The sequence below is a fragment of the Phalacrocorax aristotelis genome, chromosome 11 (assembly GCF_949628215.1).
Source record: "Phalacrocorax aristotelis chromosome 11, bGulAri2.1, whole genome shotgun sequence".
Classification (NCBI taxonomy): domain Eukaryota; kingdom Metazoa; phylum Chordata; class Aves; order Suliformes; family Phalacrocoracidae; genus Phalacrocorax; species Phalacrocorax aristotelis.
Genome location: NC_134286.1, coordinates 3532746 through 3551423, shown reverse-complemented (window position 1 = coordinate 3551423; position 18678 = coordinate 3532746). Strand labels below are relative to the sequence as shown.

Genomic DNA, 18678 nt, shown 5'->3' with positions numbered 1-18678 from the left:
CGCTGTGGGTCTGAATATCGCAAACCTGAAAAACAAAAAAGGGCACGCTTTAAGCTACACGTGTTCTACCTCCTTCCTGGCAACATGGGATGTGCTGTTCACAATTTTCCCATCTCGGTATGAGATGGATTGGGTTCATGATTACACCATATGCATTTGTTTTGCATTCATTTCCTTTTTAACACACCCCTTTTAAACAGGTATTCTGGAGATTTAAAACAAGGGATTGAGCATATCCCATGGCATACGTTGTGAACGTATAGAAAAAAAGATTTTTCAGTCTTACACTTCTAAGGCTGATTTAAAAAAGCTAAATTCATCTGCACTGAGACAGCAGAGTGGTGATAATCTTGTGAACATTTCCAGTTACAAAACCACACGCAGGCAGTTTACAGAACTATCAAGACAAACTTTTCCAAATAGTATTTACACAGAGATGTAATTACCAATAGTGCACAGAATACCTACATGGGAATGTTGTCTTAAAATGGTAAAAAAATCACCTTTCAGTATATTTAAACTGTAATGTCCCCCAAAAGAATAAGTTAAAATTCCCCTCAGCTCAGCTTCACACCCTAAAATGTAGGATTTTAATAAGTTCCCAAAATGTGTTCCACAGAACAGCTGGTGGTATTCCCTGAGGGCGTATCTGTAATTTTACGTAAAGTCCCTCCTCTTTAGATGCTAAATATCATTAAAAGGCAGCTAAGAAGTATTCTGTGATTATTTAAAACTATCATTTTCATGTGATTTACATTATAAAAAGTTCAACAGTCCTATACACACACACCAAAAGAAATAGCGCAAAATTAACTTTCTACAGCATTTACTGAACATTTAATTTCACAATTTAAAAAATTTAAGTAAATATAAAGGGTTTTAAACTGCTTGATTAACCGAGGCATTTATCTATCCTACACAACAGATTATCCTCATAAACATAACAAATTCAAGGGTAATTTAAGATACATTAAAAAAAAACCCCAAATGAAAAATTGCATAAGATTGATTTTTGCTGAGAGAAAAAAATCAATAGCAGGTACCTAGTTGGGTCAAGCTGGCATGCGCAGCATAATGCAGCCTCAAAACTCAGCAGAGGCAAGAGACTGCCTTAAATTTATCTAAAATGATTACTTAAAACAAACTTCTAGATCAATAACGTAGCTTCCAACTGTGGTTATTCAGGCATATTATGATTATACATATTTATAAATCTGATTCACTTAGAACTAGGTCTCATACTGGCTTCCAAACATTGCAAAAGCCATCAGTGGGCTTGAGGACACCTATCAGACACAACTGGGGTCATCAGGTAACTCTTTCTGAAAGTCCCAGGGACTCTGGGCTATGCGCAGCGATCACCATTATCAATCACGCTTATCTATCTTAGAAGGAATTCCAAAGATGACTTTACTTACAATTACAAAGGTGCAGTTGGAAATACCGCAGTTACAGAATACAACTCATCGTAAGTACTCTGTCAGAAAGGAGGAATTTTTTCAGTGAAACAACTGACTGTAAAAATGCTGTTCCTTTATTTACAAACACACACAAATTGTTCTGCTGTAGGTCTACTTTGCTTTTAGACTGAGGTTTTTTTGGTTCTTTTTCCAAAAAACCCTTTTTGACTTCTGTAAGTGACATACGGCATTACAAGTCATGACAGAATGATAAAAAAAATCATTGCTGTCCATCCTATACTGAACAAAAAATAAATACCAAAAAATATACTGCATAAGGGACATAAATGCTATGAAATATTGAAATAATTATCATCACTAATCAGTCATGTCCTCTGTCTTGAGATTTTTGATAAACGCAGCTTGCTGTGAACAGATTGACACTTTGACACACTTGGCATTGCCTTTTTTCTAACATATTGCTTCTGACTAAATAAAATCTGTTTTGACCTTCTCACATTTCAATAATTTGGAGAAGTCACAAATCTAAAATGAACTATCATACATTGTATCAAATTTGCGTAACAATAAAAACTGGTATCTTTCGTGTAATTTAACCACTGGAGAAGCATAATACACCTAAGGTCCTTTCAGTGGCTCTCACTCAGAAGCAGTGCAAGACCATACAGTTTCCTCAAAGAGTCGGATGCTTTGTGGAAACTGAAACGGGCAGCCACTTTCCAGTGTTACAGAGACAATCCATTAATGCATGCAACACCTCATGTCAAGTTCAGTCCAGAGAGGCACAACATACCACAAAATGCCTATTATAATTTTTAATACAGATAAACAAACAATATCTTGTTGACATGTAAGAGAAAACTTTACGAGTGAGATATCTTAAAAACCTATTTCTTTTCTGGATTCTGCTGATTAAACCCAACACATTATTTTGAACCAAATCTACGTAGCATGGTAATATACCTGTGTCTTTAAAAAGACCAAAAAGCACTATACTGAAAATATGTAGAATGTTTAACTTTCCAATGTGTTTGTCTTAATTTTCAGGAATATCTAGTTTCAAAAACACAAACATACACGCTCATTCACTCAACAGCATGAATGTTATTCTCCTTCTTGCTGTATCAGCGATAACAGATTTTTCGCCAAGAAAAGCCAAATCCAGACACCAAGAATTAACTGGCCAACAGACTATTATTTGGGAGCTCCAGAACAGAACGCAGCAGGAGTCCAGCTGCGGTAACTTCTCCCCACTATGGCACTTCTACTTCAGATTATTTCCTGTGCATATCTACCTTTGTTTAACTTACAAGATATCATTAAGTAGTCTTCAGATGTACTCTTGCCATCATCATCATCTTCTGTTTTTATAGTCACTGTGGAGCCAGGAACAGTACCAGCTGCTTGAATGACTGCTTCAGAATCTGAGTTCGTTACAAGAACTTCTTCTGAAACCATTGTAGGCGAGTTGGCTCCTGAGACAGAGTCTTGCACCACGTGCTCCAAATGTCCATCAGGACCCGTAACAAGGTCAGCCACAAAAACCTGATCGGGAACTCGAACGGTTTCCGTTATTAGATCAGAAGTCAAAACATGATCACTGGTATCTAAAGCTTCTTCAATAGCAACATCAGCCTCCAAAACAGAATCGGGAACAATTACACCTTCTGTTACAACATCAGTTTCAGTGATGATGTCAGGTCCCTGGACAACTTCAGCTGCTAAGCCATGATCAAGAGTTATTCCATCATCGGTAACAACATCAGAAACTAGGACAGCTTCGGGGACTGATACAACAATATGGTCTCCATCAATATGAGCAGTGCCAGCCATTCCAGCCACTATGAAACAATTACGAACGAGGAGAAAAACGTTAAAATTATTGCATTAGCAATTAGTTTATCTAAGGAATGGAACGATGGTACAGATAAATTAAATGCAGACATACAAATCTGTTACTTTTCAACAATCCACATTTTACATTTCACCCAACAAAGACTATCCAAAGCACCCTGTGTTCTTTAAATTAAGAAAAACAAAACATGCCACTTCTTTAAGACATCATGTGGAGTTTGCCCCAAATTTAGGTTTTACAATGCTGTTACATTAAAAAAGATAGGCCAGTTTGTGATTTCATCTTTTTTTTAAATTCCAGTCAGAAAACGTTTGATTACAGTAGCAATTTGAACCTTCGCAGCATTCTTGCATGATATTGAAGTGTGGTAACAATATGTTAACTGCTATTACGATAGAAGGACTCTTATCCTTTAGAATGCATGGGCCTTGATAAAAATAAATACTCAGCTGCACGCAATATTTACAGTACAACTTCCAACGACCTGCCACGTTGCAAGGAATGGCTAGAAGTAGAAACCTGCTTTTCATTAAGACTTGACTGGCTGGTCATATTTGCAGACTGCTTTTCTATACATAAAGAAGAATGCACAGTGAATTATTTTAACACACCCATAAATAGCAGTTTTAATCTTAATTAATAAAACACTCAAGAAAATGGTTCTTATCAGAACGGAAAAAAATAATTATTCAGCATTGTACTGCAAATGCAATTATTTTGGTGCACTCTGAGGGACATTAATTCACGTTAGAACAAAGACATGGTCCTTCCCAATACTTCAGAAGGTAATCTGTCATAATGCAGAAATGGAGACCCACAAATAAAAGAGTGGAAATTTCTTGCTGTCCTTTCTCTAAACGGTCAAAATTGCCGAGGTTATTCAGCACTGCCACCAAAAGAAACAGTATTCATTTAAAAAAAAAATCAATTTAGAAACAAGTCTTTTTACACCAGTACAGTCCCAGGACTGATGTTCTTGACAGAAGACTTCTAAGCACATGTGAACATGCAGATTTAGCTAAACCTGTAAATTGCTGCCTGTGTAATAAGCTACCTGTTGTCACACAGAGACATTATTTCCCACCACATTTACTGAAATACCCTGAAGGAGAACTGGAGACAGTAACCAAGGTAAGCGCACCAAAGCTCGGATGTTGTTTACATCCTCTACTGGACGTTATTTACATCCCCTGTATGATGGAGACGTAACCACTAGTCAATGTGAATTACAAGCACAGGCACCACAAAATCACTGAACTCCAGATAACATTTTCTGTCTTATCTAGAGCACTTTGGGCCATGGACTTAACTCCCCCCCCTTTACTCCAATATTTTGGAATAAGTGACTATTTCAAGATCAGCAACCAAAGCATACAAAGACATATCATACACCATCTTAAAATTTGAATTTTCTCAAGAAAAGTCATGCAAGTAGCATTATTAGTCAACTCTGCATCTTCATATAATTTATAAACGTATAGCAAAAACCTGAAAAAGACTTGATTATAGTAATTATTTTTAATAGTTAAAATGTTTACCAAAATCCTGCATAATCATAGTGTGAGGCATTTTGGATTCTTGCGTTTGCAATCCAAGACTTCCACCACCCGGATCCATATTCAGCTAAGTTCATTCACAAATAACTGCAATAAAAGCAAAATCAGAATTTATGTTGAACAGTGTTACGATGTTGATTAGCTTTACTGGATTAATGTGTCACACTGACAAACACAGAGAAGTATTCACCCAAAACTTCAAGACAAACGCATGTGGTACTTCATACAATTCATTTTGCCTTATTCTTTTGTATTCATATTTTTTTGACCTAAAACCCCGAAAATGTTTTCATCCGTAAGTAGCCCTACAGTAATCAAAAGAATTACACATGTGAGTGAAACCAAACAAGTCAGTAATTCTTGGTCAGGATTTAAAATTTTTTTATGTAAGCCTCTGGTTACTGCTTGGCCTAGAACAGTTCTGTTTCTATTCTGTAGAATTTACCTGGGAAGTGTTTTCCAGTTACCCTCAGCATGCAGAGCTACAGACTTCAACTCTATTTCCAGGAGCAGCAAGGACAAGGAATGTCTAAATCTTCAACTTCCCCACTGCAAACTGAACACTAGAATATTTTTGCAGTTTTATGAGACTCTCTCCATAGGGCATGAGCTCGCTGACAGCAAACCTCTCACCTGCAATACAGCAGCAGCACCAGGCCAGCATAACAGAACCATCTAACACATGTTGGTAAGTGGCTGAACCTAGTTGCAAGTAACATCTTCTCTAGAAGCAGAAACTTTGGCGTGAAGGAAGCTAACTTTTCCTTAAACAAGCTGTAGCTAACTGGAGCTGCACTGAAGAAAGCTGAGAATTGTATTGGGAGCATCAATTTTTCAGGTTCTTTCACAATTTTCTACCAGATATTTCAAAACAAATTTTCGTGTGCAAATTTAATTGAACATTATGCTCCATGTAGGTAAGTTTTAAAAAAACTGCATAGCGCACTAAATTTATGAGAACAGAAGCTGATTTTCTCTTCCAGCAGCTGTGTATGAACCCCGCTATATCATTAAAAAAGTCTGACAAAAGCAAATTTAATCAGCCCTGAGCTAGATTTGCATGCACAGTGCAGAACTGCCCATTATAACAGGCAACAGCTAAGCATCAGAAAGGCCAACTCATCTCAACGTCCCCATTGCTGTGATACTGACTGAAGAAACGACAGGGCTCAACAGACTTCTGCGCTAACACCTCTATTTACCATTCCGGTGCTAGAACTGTATTATCCATATTGGTTGACGTTTTATTTCAGAACTGTCAGGTTTTTCTGGAAATCTTATCTTCCAACACTGTCCCTTCTGTGCTGCCTCATTTCTGCTGCCAGGGAAAAGCCGGTCCTATGCAGCTATCTGCAATATCCCTCTTACAGAAAACCAATCCTTTCATGCTTCTGAGAGAACAGACCTGCCATCAATTTGTGAACTCCCCACTGTTATCCTTCACCGTTACACCTTTAGCTTGATTTTCTTTCGTTTTGTTTTTGACAATTGCTTTGTCGCTTTAGCTCTTCTAATTCCGCTTTATGCTTAGGGGCTTCTGTTTCCTGATTTCTCTTTTGTCAGACTTGCCTGTTTTTCTCCATCTTTTAAAATTACACCAGTTCCTCAAACCTTGCCACACAACCTGGCCAGTTTTACTCTGAGTTTTACTTCTGAGATTCTCACATTCATTAAAATGCAATTCCAATTACATCCAAGAATTTTCACACACGAAGAGTAAATGTTGAGCTTCTCACTAAACGCAGCTTTATCAAGATCTGTTTCTGGTATCATATCTGTCTTGTAGATGCTGAATCTCTTTCGTAAGGTACAGCTACACAAACTTGCTTTCAGAGAAAGAGAACACATGCGATATTTATTTATTTCTTTGACTGTTTCCATAAAATGTGAGCAAGGCTTTCACAGGTGAAAAATTTATAGCTTAAAAACCCTCTGTTACACGAGACTAAAATCTTGTACTTTCCTGCTCTCTCATATCCAAAAATCAGGAACAAGTGACAGCACCACATAGAAAACAAAGAGTTTTAGTTGTGGGAAATGAACACAGAATAAGATCTCAAGTCAGAACTACCTGGAACTGGGTGGGGTGCAGAGACAAACAGGGAAGTATAAATGCTTTTAAGAGCAAGTCTCAGAAATATGGTACTTCTACTGTTGCAGTACCGACCTTGATTTTGCTCTTCTGGATCTCATGAAAAGTTGACCCCTATCCTACCGCAAGAGTTTAAGTCTGCACATGTAAATCCCAAGCATGACAGGAACTTCCAGTACTTTGTGGTACAATATCTTTGACAACCCTCCTGCAATGAAATACACCACAACAGAGTTAAGAGCGAACATAGTCAAGTAAGTCGAATAATAAAATACGCCAAACTCTAAGAATAAACGGCTTAAGTGCCTGAAATCTCTGAGATACATCTAAGCCAGACTCAAGGGACCCAGAAAGAGCCAGGACCTAATGCAACTCACACTATCACACTAATCCAGAAGTAAACTAAACCTTGCAGTAGACATGACATTTATTTCTCTTAAAACATGAAGCTCTATCAGTAACAGGCACTGGAGTCCAGGGTAAAAGACCCTAAAAACTGAACCGACCACAGCATCTTAATGCTAGTTACTATGTTCACTGCAATGTTTGCGGCTCACCGGAACTGACAGCGCTGGATCCTTGGTACCAAACCAAGCCGCCATCGAGACGGAAGATGCTGGCACCCTGTCAGCGCCGAGGGCCACGCTGCACGGGGTTACCCACAGAATCAGGCCTTCTCCACTGCGCCAGGCGCCAGGCTCGGTCTGCACGTGGAAGCTGATGCTCCAGGTGTCATCCGAGCAAAGCACAAAGCCACCAAGGTGAGATGAGGTGAAAAGTCAATTTTGGTGCTATGTTGCTTTGCCTCCTTTTTTATGATTGTGTTAAATGCCTTCCCTTCAGCAGGTGATGCAGAATGCCTGCTCTGTGCAGGCCAAGGTGGCACACATGTGCCAGGTGAGTACAATTTTGTCTTTGGCGTTTTTTAATATGAAAAATACAAAATAGAGTAACCAGAGAAAGAAGTAGTATGTGGAAAACACAATCCATGCTTACTGCATCTTCATTTTCAGGGAAGGAATTGAGCAGAGATTATTCCTTCTTCTATACTCTTGAAATCCTCAAGCAAAGGAAGCAGCATGCAGTCCGCAATGATGGCACTTTCAAGAAAAAGTCACCGATCCACCCCGAGGACGTTTCAATTTAACTGAGAATACAAAAGAATTCGTATCACCTAGTGTCACTATCACCCTTTCAACAGTTTCTCCCTCTATTATCTGCTCAAACCCACTTGTCTCAAGTTGTCTTTGAAATCAACAATACTAATTCTTGGGGCAACAACAACATAACATTCTTCTTGCAGAGCTACAAGAATTCCGTAATGCAATTTCGCGATGGTGCCATAACAGAGTAAGCTAGTTCCACAGACCAGCTAGTATCACAAAAACGCAAGTCAAATTATTGACGAGGAAAGCAGACAAAGATTTAGCTAACCAATTCCAACCACGCAAATTTCAATGTAGTTTTATGTTTTAGCTCCAAAATCAAATTCTTTCACTACTCTAAGAATCACAAAGCAACCTCAGAACCTTAATGCAATGCTCCGTCACTCCTAAATTATTGTTGCAGCCATCTGAAACTCTTAAGGCAGCTAATGAATACTTGCTAAAACAAAATAAGACACAGCTCCAGACCATAAATGGCTAATTTAATATAGCAATTTCAGAATTAATGCAATACTCTACAATTTCCTGACCACAGCCTTTAAGCTCAGATAATCCTTCTTTTTTAATGTAAACAGATACAAAAAGTGATCTTAAATCATACAAATCTGAGATTACAGGAAAAATATGCTAGGCTTTTCTTCCTTCTTAATAAGCAATTTATTTTCAGATTATATAATTAGATGCCCAAATAAAAGTATATTATATATTGTGCTACACAGAAAATTCAATATAAAGTAAGACTGCAGTTTAATTTAAATTAAAACCTCTGTAAGGAAGGGAAATTATCACTAGAAGGAGTATCTTCCCAGTAGCTAACAGGACTATAAAAATTACCAAAGCTATGGGATGGCACCCTCTGTGCATGTAGTACTATGAATACCTTAAATTTCCACTCAAAACAGAGGTGGATGATGATACACTAGCCATGAACATGCTGAAAGTGTACCTTGGTTGATGCAGCTGGTATCCAGCCATTCCTTAAACATACTCTTCTAAATCCTCAGGGCAGAGTTGCCTCAACTATGCCATCAGATATATTTTTTTTTAACTTTTGCGTCTTAAAGGAATGCAGTGACAGCAGGAAAAGCCCTGACTGTTGATGCTGGAACACTTAACAACAGATAAGGCCTACAATTTTGCTACAACCGGATACTTTTGCTCATAGATTTCAGCAGTGCAGATGACTTAGTTTCACACACTACATAGGCCTGCAAATCTTATTATTTGAAACAGCAAAAAATGTAGTACAGTGACTAGCTGTGGCTCTTCACAGCTTCCGTCTGTAGTACGCCATGCTATATACCCACACAATCATACAAGAACTGGTCCAACCATATGTTTGAAAAAAGGACAGAGAAATGAGGCAGAAGGCCGTAATTCTGTACGCTGCCATACCTCTCCTGCCTCTATTAAGATCTCAAGTTTTTCCTCTCAGTTCTCCTTCCCCTCTGTGTATTTAGAAGAAAATACCGTGAAAATGCTTTATGAGCATCAGCCAATAAAATAATATCACTTTACAATGTTTTATTAATATTTTCATTCCTTTTTTTTTGATTACAGCATGCTATCTTGCACCAGGAATAAGTGCATTACCATCAGCCCCCTAAATGAAGAATTTCATGAAACCTAAACTGAGTCTCCCAGAGCAGTGTAACAAGGCTAGATTTTTAAAACCTGTATCTGATATTGGTTTGCTTTTTCAAAAAATACAGTTCTCCTTAATAGCTTCAGGAGCAGGTTGATTTTAACCTATTTCAGTTCTTTGTGTCAAAGCTCTTCCTTAGACGGGACTCAGCTGAGACCAGCCAACTAATTTTAGATTAAAAAAAAGGGGTAACCTCTCTGTCTACAGCCAGGAACACTACTGTAAATTACTACCATAAATGGTGTTTTTTAAAATCAAAGATAATGGTTGGCAGTTCGGGACTACCTAAGAACACATAATACTACACATTGTAAGTACACATACTCAACTGAAAGACTGGTAAAGGCCCAGGCCCTTATAAACATTGCTCTTAGCATACACATTGATTTATTCTTAGCTTACTCTTCCCAAAAAACCATGGTAGAATAACCAATAATATTTTAATTTCCTTTGAGAAAGATTTCAGAAAACACCCTAAATTGAGAGATCTGCAGCAAAGTATTATAAGGAGGAGGGAAAAAAATAAATGCCTCAGCAATTCCACCCTTCCCAGGGAAAAAAAAAAGGGTGTCATTCTTGTACCCAGAGGTATGATGAAGCTTCCAACCAGTACGCTGGCTTACAGGCACTGTCGCCGTGTTTAGAGTTTTTATAACATAAAAAAATTTTTCTACAAAATGCCAATGACAACTTCATAAATCTAGATAAATAAGGAGTATTTAGTACATTTTTGTTAAGTCCTAAACGGCGTGGTCCTGCAAATGCTGACTGTCTCCCCAGTTTACATGTACAATTATTCCCAGTATGTTCAGGTGATGGATTTTCACATCAAGTGCATTTGCATGGTCGGCCCTTACACACTCCTTTCAGATAACGAATTTTTTCTAAAAAATGTTTAAGTCTCATTTACATAAAATAAAACACAACATCACACTTTGTCAGGTGTTTTCGGATATTCGTAACCTGCGTATGACATTGCAGTTAAAAGGGCCAAGCTCAGATACAGAGCAACGCACCACAATAAAATAAGTCATATGTAGTTGAAAAATCCAAGCCAGATGTTTTCTAATTGTCTCTTAACGTTCAAGTTCAAGAAAAACACAAGAGAATTATCCTCCCCTGAAGACAGCTCAGGGTTCTGCAGTTTTTCTCCCCTAATTTTTAATGCAGCAACCAACAGAGACGCAACGTGAAACATCCTGCTTACGCAGAAATCTTGAGCAGCAGAGCCCAATTCGCAAAATAAATAAGGCGTGGGTTAATGCAAGCCCTTCGGAGCAAAAAAAAAAAAAAAAAGACTGGGTATGAAAAATGGAGATATCCTTTTAAAAGTCCTTTATTGCGTTCACCTGTAAAACATCCTGAAAACTTAAAGACTCCAAATCCATTTAAAATGAGAAAGACGAATTACCAGTGGAGATTTTTGTCTTGCTGCCTGAAACGCGCTTAAAGGTTCTTAAACAGATCAATGAAACGCACGGATTTACATCGAACGCGCGACATCCGCGGCAGGAGCAAAACTTCCCGTGACAAAACCCACGGGCAGAGAAGGGCGGCCGCTGCCGGGGCCGGCGACCGGCGCCGCGGAGGGGCGGGGGGGGGGCAGCGCGGAGGGACGGGCGGCGGGGGCTGCGCGGCTGCGGAGGAGCGCGGCGCGGGCCGGGGCCCCCCGCGCGTGCTCGCGGAGCGGGCGCGCCGCCGGGCGGCGGGAGCGCGGAGGCGGGGCGGGCCCGCGATGCTCGGCCGGGCAGCCCCGGCCTTCCCCCGCCCGCAGCCGCGGAGCGCTGGGCTCGGCCGTAGGGCGGCGGGCCCGGGGGCCCCGTCCTCGCGGGGCTGGGCGGAGGGAGGGAGGGAGGGAGGGGTGGGAGCGCGGAAACAAAGGAGCCCGCCGCGGGCGCGGGGCCGCCGCCAGGCCCCAGCCCCGCGGCCCGGGTGTCCCGCGGGCGGCCGGGGGAGGCGGGGATAACCCCCGTCCCGGCACGGCGGCCCGCGGAGCCGCAGCCTTCCCCCCGCCCCGCCGACCGACATCTTGTTTTCCGCCATTTTCTGGCCGCCCGAAAAGGCCCCCTCAGCCGCGGGGCCAGCACGGCGCGGCGGCGGCCAAGGCTCTCCGACCCTCCGAGGGGCGGCCGCGGCCCGCCCCGGCGGTGCCGGCAGGCCTCGGGAGCGGCCTGCGGCGCGGCCCGGCCGCCCCTATTGTCCCCATCCCCGCCCCGCCGGCCCGGCCCCGCCGCCTCAGCTCACCTGTGCGGGCTGCCCGCGCCGCGGGCCGGGGCCTGGGCCCGGGGAGGGGCCGGGGCCGCAGGACTCGCCGCCGCCGCCGCCGCCGGGGCCTGGGCATTCGGGTCCGTCGGGGCCGGGCCTGCACCAATCACAGGCTGGGCCGGGCGGCGGGGCGCGAGCGCGCGCGGCCTGCTCCCCTCCCCTCCCCCCCCCCCGCTGCCGCCGCCGCCGGCCTTGCGGCGGCCGCCGCACGTCACTGCGCGCTGAGCGAGCGCGCGCACCCGCCGCGGCGGGCCCGGCCCGGCCCCGGGGCTCGCTCCGCTCCGCTCCCCTCAGCGCCGCTCCTGCCGCCCGCCTCGGGAAGGAAGGAGCGAGGGGCGCAGCCGTGGGTCCCCGCGCACAAAGGGCGGCGGGCGGGAGCTGCAGGCGCGGAGGAGGGAGCGCCCCGCCGCTCTCGGCGGGCTCAGGGAACCCCGAGCGCCCCCCGACACCCCGTTACCGGGGCAGGGCCCCGCAGCGCCTTCCCGCAGGCAAGGCCCAGCGAGGGGCCCTGGCTTTGACGTACAGGGGGGTGCTGCAGGGGACGCAGCCGGGAAAGCCGTGGCTGAACAAAGGCCAGGTCCACCCTCGGTGCCGGGTCCTGTGCTGAGCTGCAAAGGGGTTCTGCGTATATATGGGCGCTTGGGGGAGAACGCAAAAGCGCATCCAAATGGAAAAGGTTTCAAGAAAGGTTACTGGAAATGCCAAATAATAGAATCGTTAGGGTTGGAAAAGACCTTTAGGATAAAGTCCAACCATCAAGCCAACACTACCATGTCTTCTAAACCATGTCCCCAAGTGCCACAGCTACACATTTTAAAATACCCCCCCCAGGGACGGTGACTCCCCCACCTCTCTGGGCAGCCTGTGCCAGGGCCTGACCGCTCCTTCAGTGAAGACATTTTCCCTCATCTCCAACCCAAACCTCCCCTGGCGCAGCTTGAGGCCATTTCCTCTCGTCCTGTCACTGGTAACTTGGGAGCAGAGACCAGCCCCCCCCTCACTCCAGCCCCTCTCAGGCAGCTGCAGAGAGCGAGAAGGGCTCCCCTCAGCCCCCTCTTCTCCAGGCTAAACCCCCCCAGCTCCCTCAGCCGCCCCCCAGCACACTTGTGCTCCAGACCCTGCCCCAGCCCCGCTGCCCTTCTCTGGACACGCTCCAGCACCTCAAGGCCCTTCTTGTCCCGAGGGGCCCAAACCTGAGCCCAGCATTCGAGGTGGGGCCTCCCCAGGGCCGAGCACAGGGGCCCCATCCCTGCCTGGCTCCTGCTGGCCACACCAGTGCTGACACAAGCAAATGAAGGGGTACAGCATCACTGTCCTCCCATCCACCTTCAATTCCCTAAGAAAGACAGAAGACACCTTGGCGAGGCAGCCGTAACTCCCTTTGCTTCATTACTGAACAGTACTATGACAGTAAAGACACGGGTTTTGGTAGTTAAAATATGTGCTTGCCGGCATTGCCAGTCTCAAGAATACCATTAACAAAAAGAAAACCCCAACACTGAGAGTAAACGGGAAGAAACTGCTGGCACGCATCACAGTATTTTCCTGACAGTTTTTTTTCCATCGTTCTGGATGTGTCTGTGAATACGAGCATCTCCACCCAAGTAGTTCCCTTCATAAGACATTGGTAGGTCCAGCGAAAAAGAACAAAAAAAGAAAAGAAAAAAAATCTTCTAAAGAATTAGCACGATTCTTAGTAACCACATCACTAAAATTGTGCAATGCCTAAAAATGGCATATACTTACAAGAGCAAATATGCAAAAACCTGGGCTGGAGAAGCCCGTAAGGTCTGTTCTCTGATTTAACTAAATGAGTGGTAACTGCTAATTTTTGTAAACCTGCTTTAGGCTAAGAGCATTTTTAGCATACAAACACCTCTGGGGTTCAGGAACTGACCTGTTGAAACTGGTGCCCAAGCTGTGTTGAACAGATCATAGTGCTGCAGTGGTCAAACTTCAAACACCATTAGGGACACACAAGCAGTTTTTTTCTTCAGTTAAGTCATAAAAAGTTTCTATTATACAGATAGCTCAGAAATGAATCTTTGTTTTACAAAGTTTAATTTTGCTCCTGGACAGCGGGTTTCAGTTGCCTGAATGTCTAACAGGATGCCCAAAATGGATATGGCAGGCATAAAGACCTAGAGAAGACTCTACCTCTTGTAAAACAGCAGCACGACATCAGATCGGATGCCACAGAGCATCAAGAATGGCATAAAGCACCTGTATTCAGGTACCAAAACCACGCAAGTAAATCTCATTTTGCGCTATATAAATTGTGGTTAAATACAGAGTTAAGAGTTTTTCTTCTGGAATTCTTAAACGAGTCTTACTCCTGGACTTTCACCTCCTTAGTGTAGAACTTGGAGATGTCTCCTACATTTGACCCTCCTTGCCTCTTTTAAGGGGTAAGCAATAGAAACGTGGGGTAAAGCTGTTCATAACACGCCACACACCAAAGTAAATATAATATTAAGAATATTCTAGTCATTTTTTTTCAGCTCTAGCAAAAGATCAATATTCTAATGAGAAAATAGTTTCAAACTGATCAATGCACTTAAGCAATGAGAGGAAAAATACCTGAAAAAGGTGTTCACGAAACTGAACACTTAGGGAAACAGCTGAGAGAGAATCTCACAAGGTGATACACTCAGAAAAGCAGAACTACAGAGAGCTTGATTATCCCTTTCTTCAATAAAATTCCATCTCTGCTGGATTCTGTCTTCTCCAGTAATATCAAGGGAAATCTCAAAAGTAAACCGAACATAAAATAGCAACAAGCAACAACAAGGCTATTGCCAACAGTGTGACACAACATTCAACATCAGGCCCAACATGCAAATTTGCAGTGAGGCAGTGATTACGGGGGGGGGGCGGGAAGTCAATCCACAGCGCTGGTCAGAAGCACAGGATGGAACAAACCCACCAAGACACCATGACCACAGGAATCCAAATATCAAAAAGCGCAGCAGTGAATTGCGAAGAACGCACAAAAGCCAAAACACTGCTCTGTGTATCAATATAAACTGTTTATACTTGACGGGGAAGTAGCACATCATACCCACGAAACCTAGCAGATGAGCAAAATTGCTTCTTACCCTTTAGTTCAGAACACAAAGATTTCAAAGAATTACAGAGCTTCTCTGTTCTCCAGGTAAGAGGCAAACAACAAAAGCACGATGCTTGGCAGATGGCATATTCAAAAGGGTGCTCCTTAATATTATTATTGTCGTTAGAAGTGATACCAGAGTATTTCAAGCAGCTTCTTCACAGTTTTCTTTGACGTACAACTACTGCCTGATGTTAATGCCAATGACCTGACCACGAATGGTTAAGTGTATTAGGAGCAGTGCCGATCAACGTGGCTGATGTCCTGCAACTCTTTATCTGCCTGAGAGAGACTAAACAGCAGAGAGCAAAAGTCTGATGAGGAAAGCTTCATTCTCTGTGAAACTTTATTAATTTCAATTTAAACAGCATGTGTGCATACCTTCCAGATAGCTCTTCCCTTGCCAGCACTGTGTATATTTGACAGGATTGCCTTATCTCTCTCTCCTATTCCTTCTCAAGGGAGTGGTGGAATATGAGAATGAATACTCTCAAATTCTGTGATCACTTTCAGGTTAGTAAACAGAGCTAGAGGTCAACAACGAGCAGAGTTTGTTAAATTATGGCACTACTGGAGGCTAAAAAGTGACAGGGAAAAAAAAAAGCAATTCACTAACAAAATTCACTGACACATTAGGATCTGACTCTCTGGGCTCAAAATGGTTTAAACTGTTAGTCTAGGATCTAACCAGATGTGTTAACACTGTTTCTGTATGTTTCTGAAGGTAACAGAGAGAGAACCATTTTCAGCTCTCATATTTCTGATAGAAATTGAAAAAACAACTGGATGACAGCAGGGTGCTTTTACTGAACCCATGCCTGTTGAAAGAACAGAGGGCGAGACAAGTAAAAGGAGTGGCATTCTTCCATGCTTCATCCTCTGGTGATGCCAGAACTAGGTGCTTCTTCAAGCTGGCCGTGCAGATGTTACTAACAGGAACGTCTGGCTTCTCTGCTTTCATCCGCAACAAGATTCTTAACACTGATCTGTACAAGCGTTGTTCTAGGCTGTCTGCAGTCTCAGGAGACACTACTGTGGGTTTGCAAGCAGTCCACAGTCAGAAATTCTTTGGATTCTTTTTAATGCCTTGGATTTCAACTATCCATTGGAAATTCCTCTGCCAGCATTAGACGATTTAACAGTTGGCAGATCTGCCCTCAATATGTGCTAGGTCTAGACTTAAATGCCCACAGGTATATTGCAGCAGTAGAGGTAAAAAAAAACAGTGAAACTTACCCACTTTGGGTATTCGTTACGCTGGGGGAGAAACAAAAACAAAACAAAAAACCCCAACCAACCAACCAAAAAAACCCCAAACAAAATAAAAAAGGCAATTGTGGCTGAAGATCTGAGAATACCAGCTAGGATGGCAGCTACATTACAGAGCTGGCTTTGGAGCCACCCTTCCTTTTTTCCCCAGCAGAAAGCTGTACCTATTCACTAAATACTTGCAAGGACCATGAAGCAAAATGAAGGCGTCCAAATAGGTTTTTGGCTTCTCTACTAATGTACTTGCATAGCAAAGGCAACACAGTCTGGGCAGTAACAGAGTTGTGGAGAGCACGGAACGTGCCAGGATGCAGTTAAGGCGCAGAGCTGTTACAAGGAGAGCAATCTGATTCATACAAAAGAGATGCCAGTATTTTCACCTTTCTAAAAAGCTTAAGATTCCAGTTTTGTCTTCTAGTTTCACATACTACCTAATACTAAGGGAAATAATCATTTAATGTAAATGTTAAAATAATGCGCTTGAGACTTTTTTGGAAAATGGAAAAATATATCCAGGACTTCAGTATCTTTATTTTGTTAGTGGCAAGTTAGTCCATTTTCCATAGCTTCATTTATTTTCATTATTTACAAAACAAGTTATGAAGAAAGCCACTGCCTTGTTAAAGGCAAACCATTTCAGCTGTTAGGGTCAGCAACATGACAAAGGAAGACAAAGCGAACAAGAAACAAGGGACAGTGGAATGGGTGCATAAGCTGAGGCACTTACATTAGTCAATAATTCAGTTATTTGATGCATCTTGGGGTAGTGGGAAGCTGAGTGCCCTGGTTATGTTCATACAAGCGCCAGTGCGACTAAGCGGCTACGCTTGAGGACAGAGCCTTCCCTTCTGCCTAATTCTGCATGTCACTGGTGTAACACAAATAGAGATTGTTACTGTACAGTTCAAAACTGTATGTAATTTGTTGCTTTCTTTAAATATTGGCTCTTAAAGGGGAAAAACAAAGCAATGTCAGTCCGGGCACAACAGGCTCTACGTGCTACAGTGCCCTGAAGAAGCTTCATAATTGTAGTTAAGAGATATTCGTGGTCCTACTAACAGTATTAGATTTGGAACCACAGCTCACCAGCACACGGAGGGAGGTCATGCCACAGAGTGGAGCACACATCACAAATAAATGGCTGAGACAAACGGCCACCGAGAAACAAAAACTGCACCCGGCAAAAGCCATCTTTGACAAGCCTTCCCGAGGAATATGAAAACATGCAACCCCTGACCCCCCTTTCCCTTAAGCCATCCTGGGAAGCAAACAAGGAAGAGTAATGATCAGCATGCTTATTTGTCGTGTCTCATGCTGAAATTTGAGAAGACTTTTTCCTTTCTTATGTGTTTCTTCTGAGGAAGGCCAGCTTTTTGTGATGGGTATTGCTTGTCAGTTACGCACAGGACATACAGTTATTCACAAAAGAACCATGTCCTGAAGGTGTGCAACGATTCTAGCAATATTTAGAAGCAGCCATGTAAACTGTAAAATCGGGTATTCACAAAAAGTTGGGTTGTCATCAATCACACAGTAAAATTGGATGCTACTACCATGTTTTGTTCTGTAATTATCTCCTACACCTTTTCTTTGCAATAACTTTTACTGCTTTCTAATAGTTACAGCTATTTCCTCTACGTCCCAGCCCACAAGGTCTTACTGATCTCTCAAGCAATTGGACCATCCAGTGATCATGCAGCATTCCAAGACATTCCAGATGTAGGGAACACTGGTACTTAATATTTCTGTAAATAGATTAGAATTAAATCAGTAGCATGACATAACACTCCCCAGAATGTGTGGTATTAAAACAATCCGTATCTAATCAAACTACATTCAGACATTAATAAAAGAAATACATAAATGTATGTGCTGCTTCTGAACATGTGCTCACCAACAGCTTTGGGACACGATTTTAAATGAAAAACTAGCTGAACATATTAAGATTTTGTCTATGCAAACCGAAACAGGTTTTGAAATAGGTAAAAATATTTCAGCATGGCTGGCAGGCAAACAGCAACAGCAGAACATTTTGTTGCTATTGAGGTGTTGGGTTTTTTTGTGGTTCTTTGTTGTTGTTTTGTTAAAAAAAAAAGCCCAAGCAAACAACTGAACAAAGTTTCTGCGGCCTAAAAAGGAGGGCCAAAGAAATCACAGGACTATTGTGGAAGACAAACCATGGCCAGACATGGCCACTTATGTTTCTCTTGACCCTGCGGCGATCCTTTGCAAGTAACCATTGACCAAAACTACTACTCTGAAAGGAAAAAAACCTGTATTTTCTTTCCTTCATCATTTTT

At 42.7% G+C, this 18678-nt stretch overlaps 1 protein-coding gene across 14 annotated transcripts in view; it reads right to left on the bottom strand.

Moving 5' to 3' along the window:
• The window catches only part of ZNF711 (zinc finger protein 711), a 60320-nt gene that overhangs the window by 26574 nt on the left and 15068 nt on the right, over positions 1–18678 (bottom strand). For 3 of the 14 annotated variants that reach the window (XM_075106634.1, XM_075106637.1, XM_075106635.1), the window contains exons 1-5: positions 15099–16878; positions 7482–8071; positions 7000–7132; positions 4815–4919; positions 2732–3262 (exon numbers count right to left, since the gene is read on the bottom strand). In XM_075106634.1, coding sequence (XP_074962735.1) covers positions 2732–3262; positions 4815–4893 — 610 coding nt within the window. In that variant the 5' untranslated portion in view covers positions 4894–4919; positions 7000–7132; positions 7482–8071; positions 15099–16878. Of the gene's footprint in view, positions 1–2731; positions 3263–4814; positions 4920–6999; positions 7133–7481; positions 8072–11979; positions 12198–15098; positions 18643–18678 lie in introns of those variants that run through there. The other 11 variants (XM_075106641.1, XM_075106638.1, XM_075106633.1 and 8 more) reach the window with 10 other exon arrangements.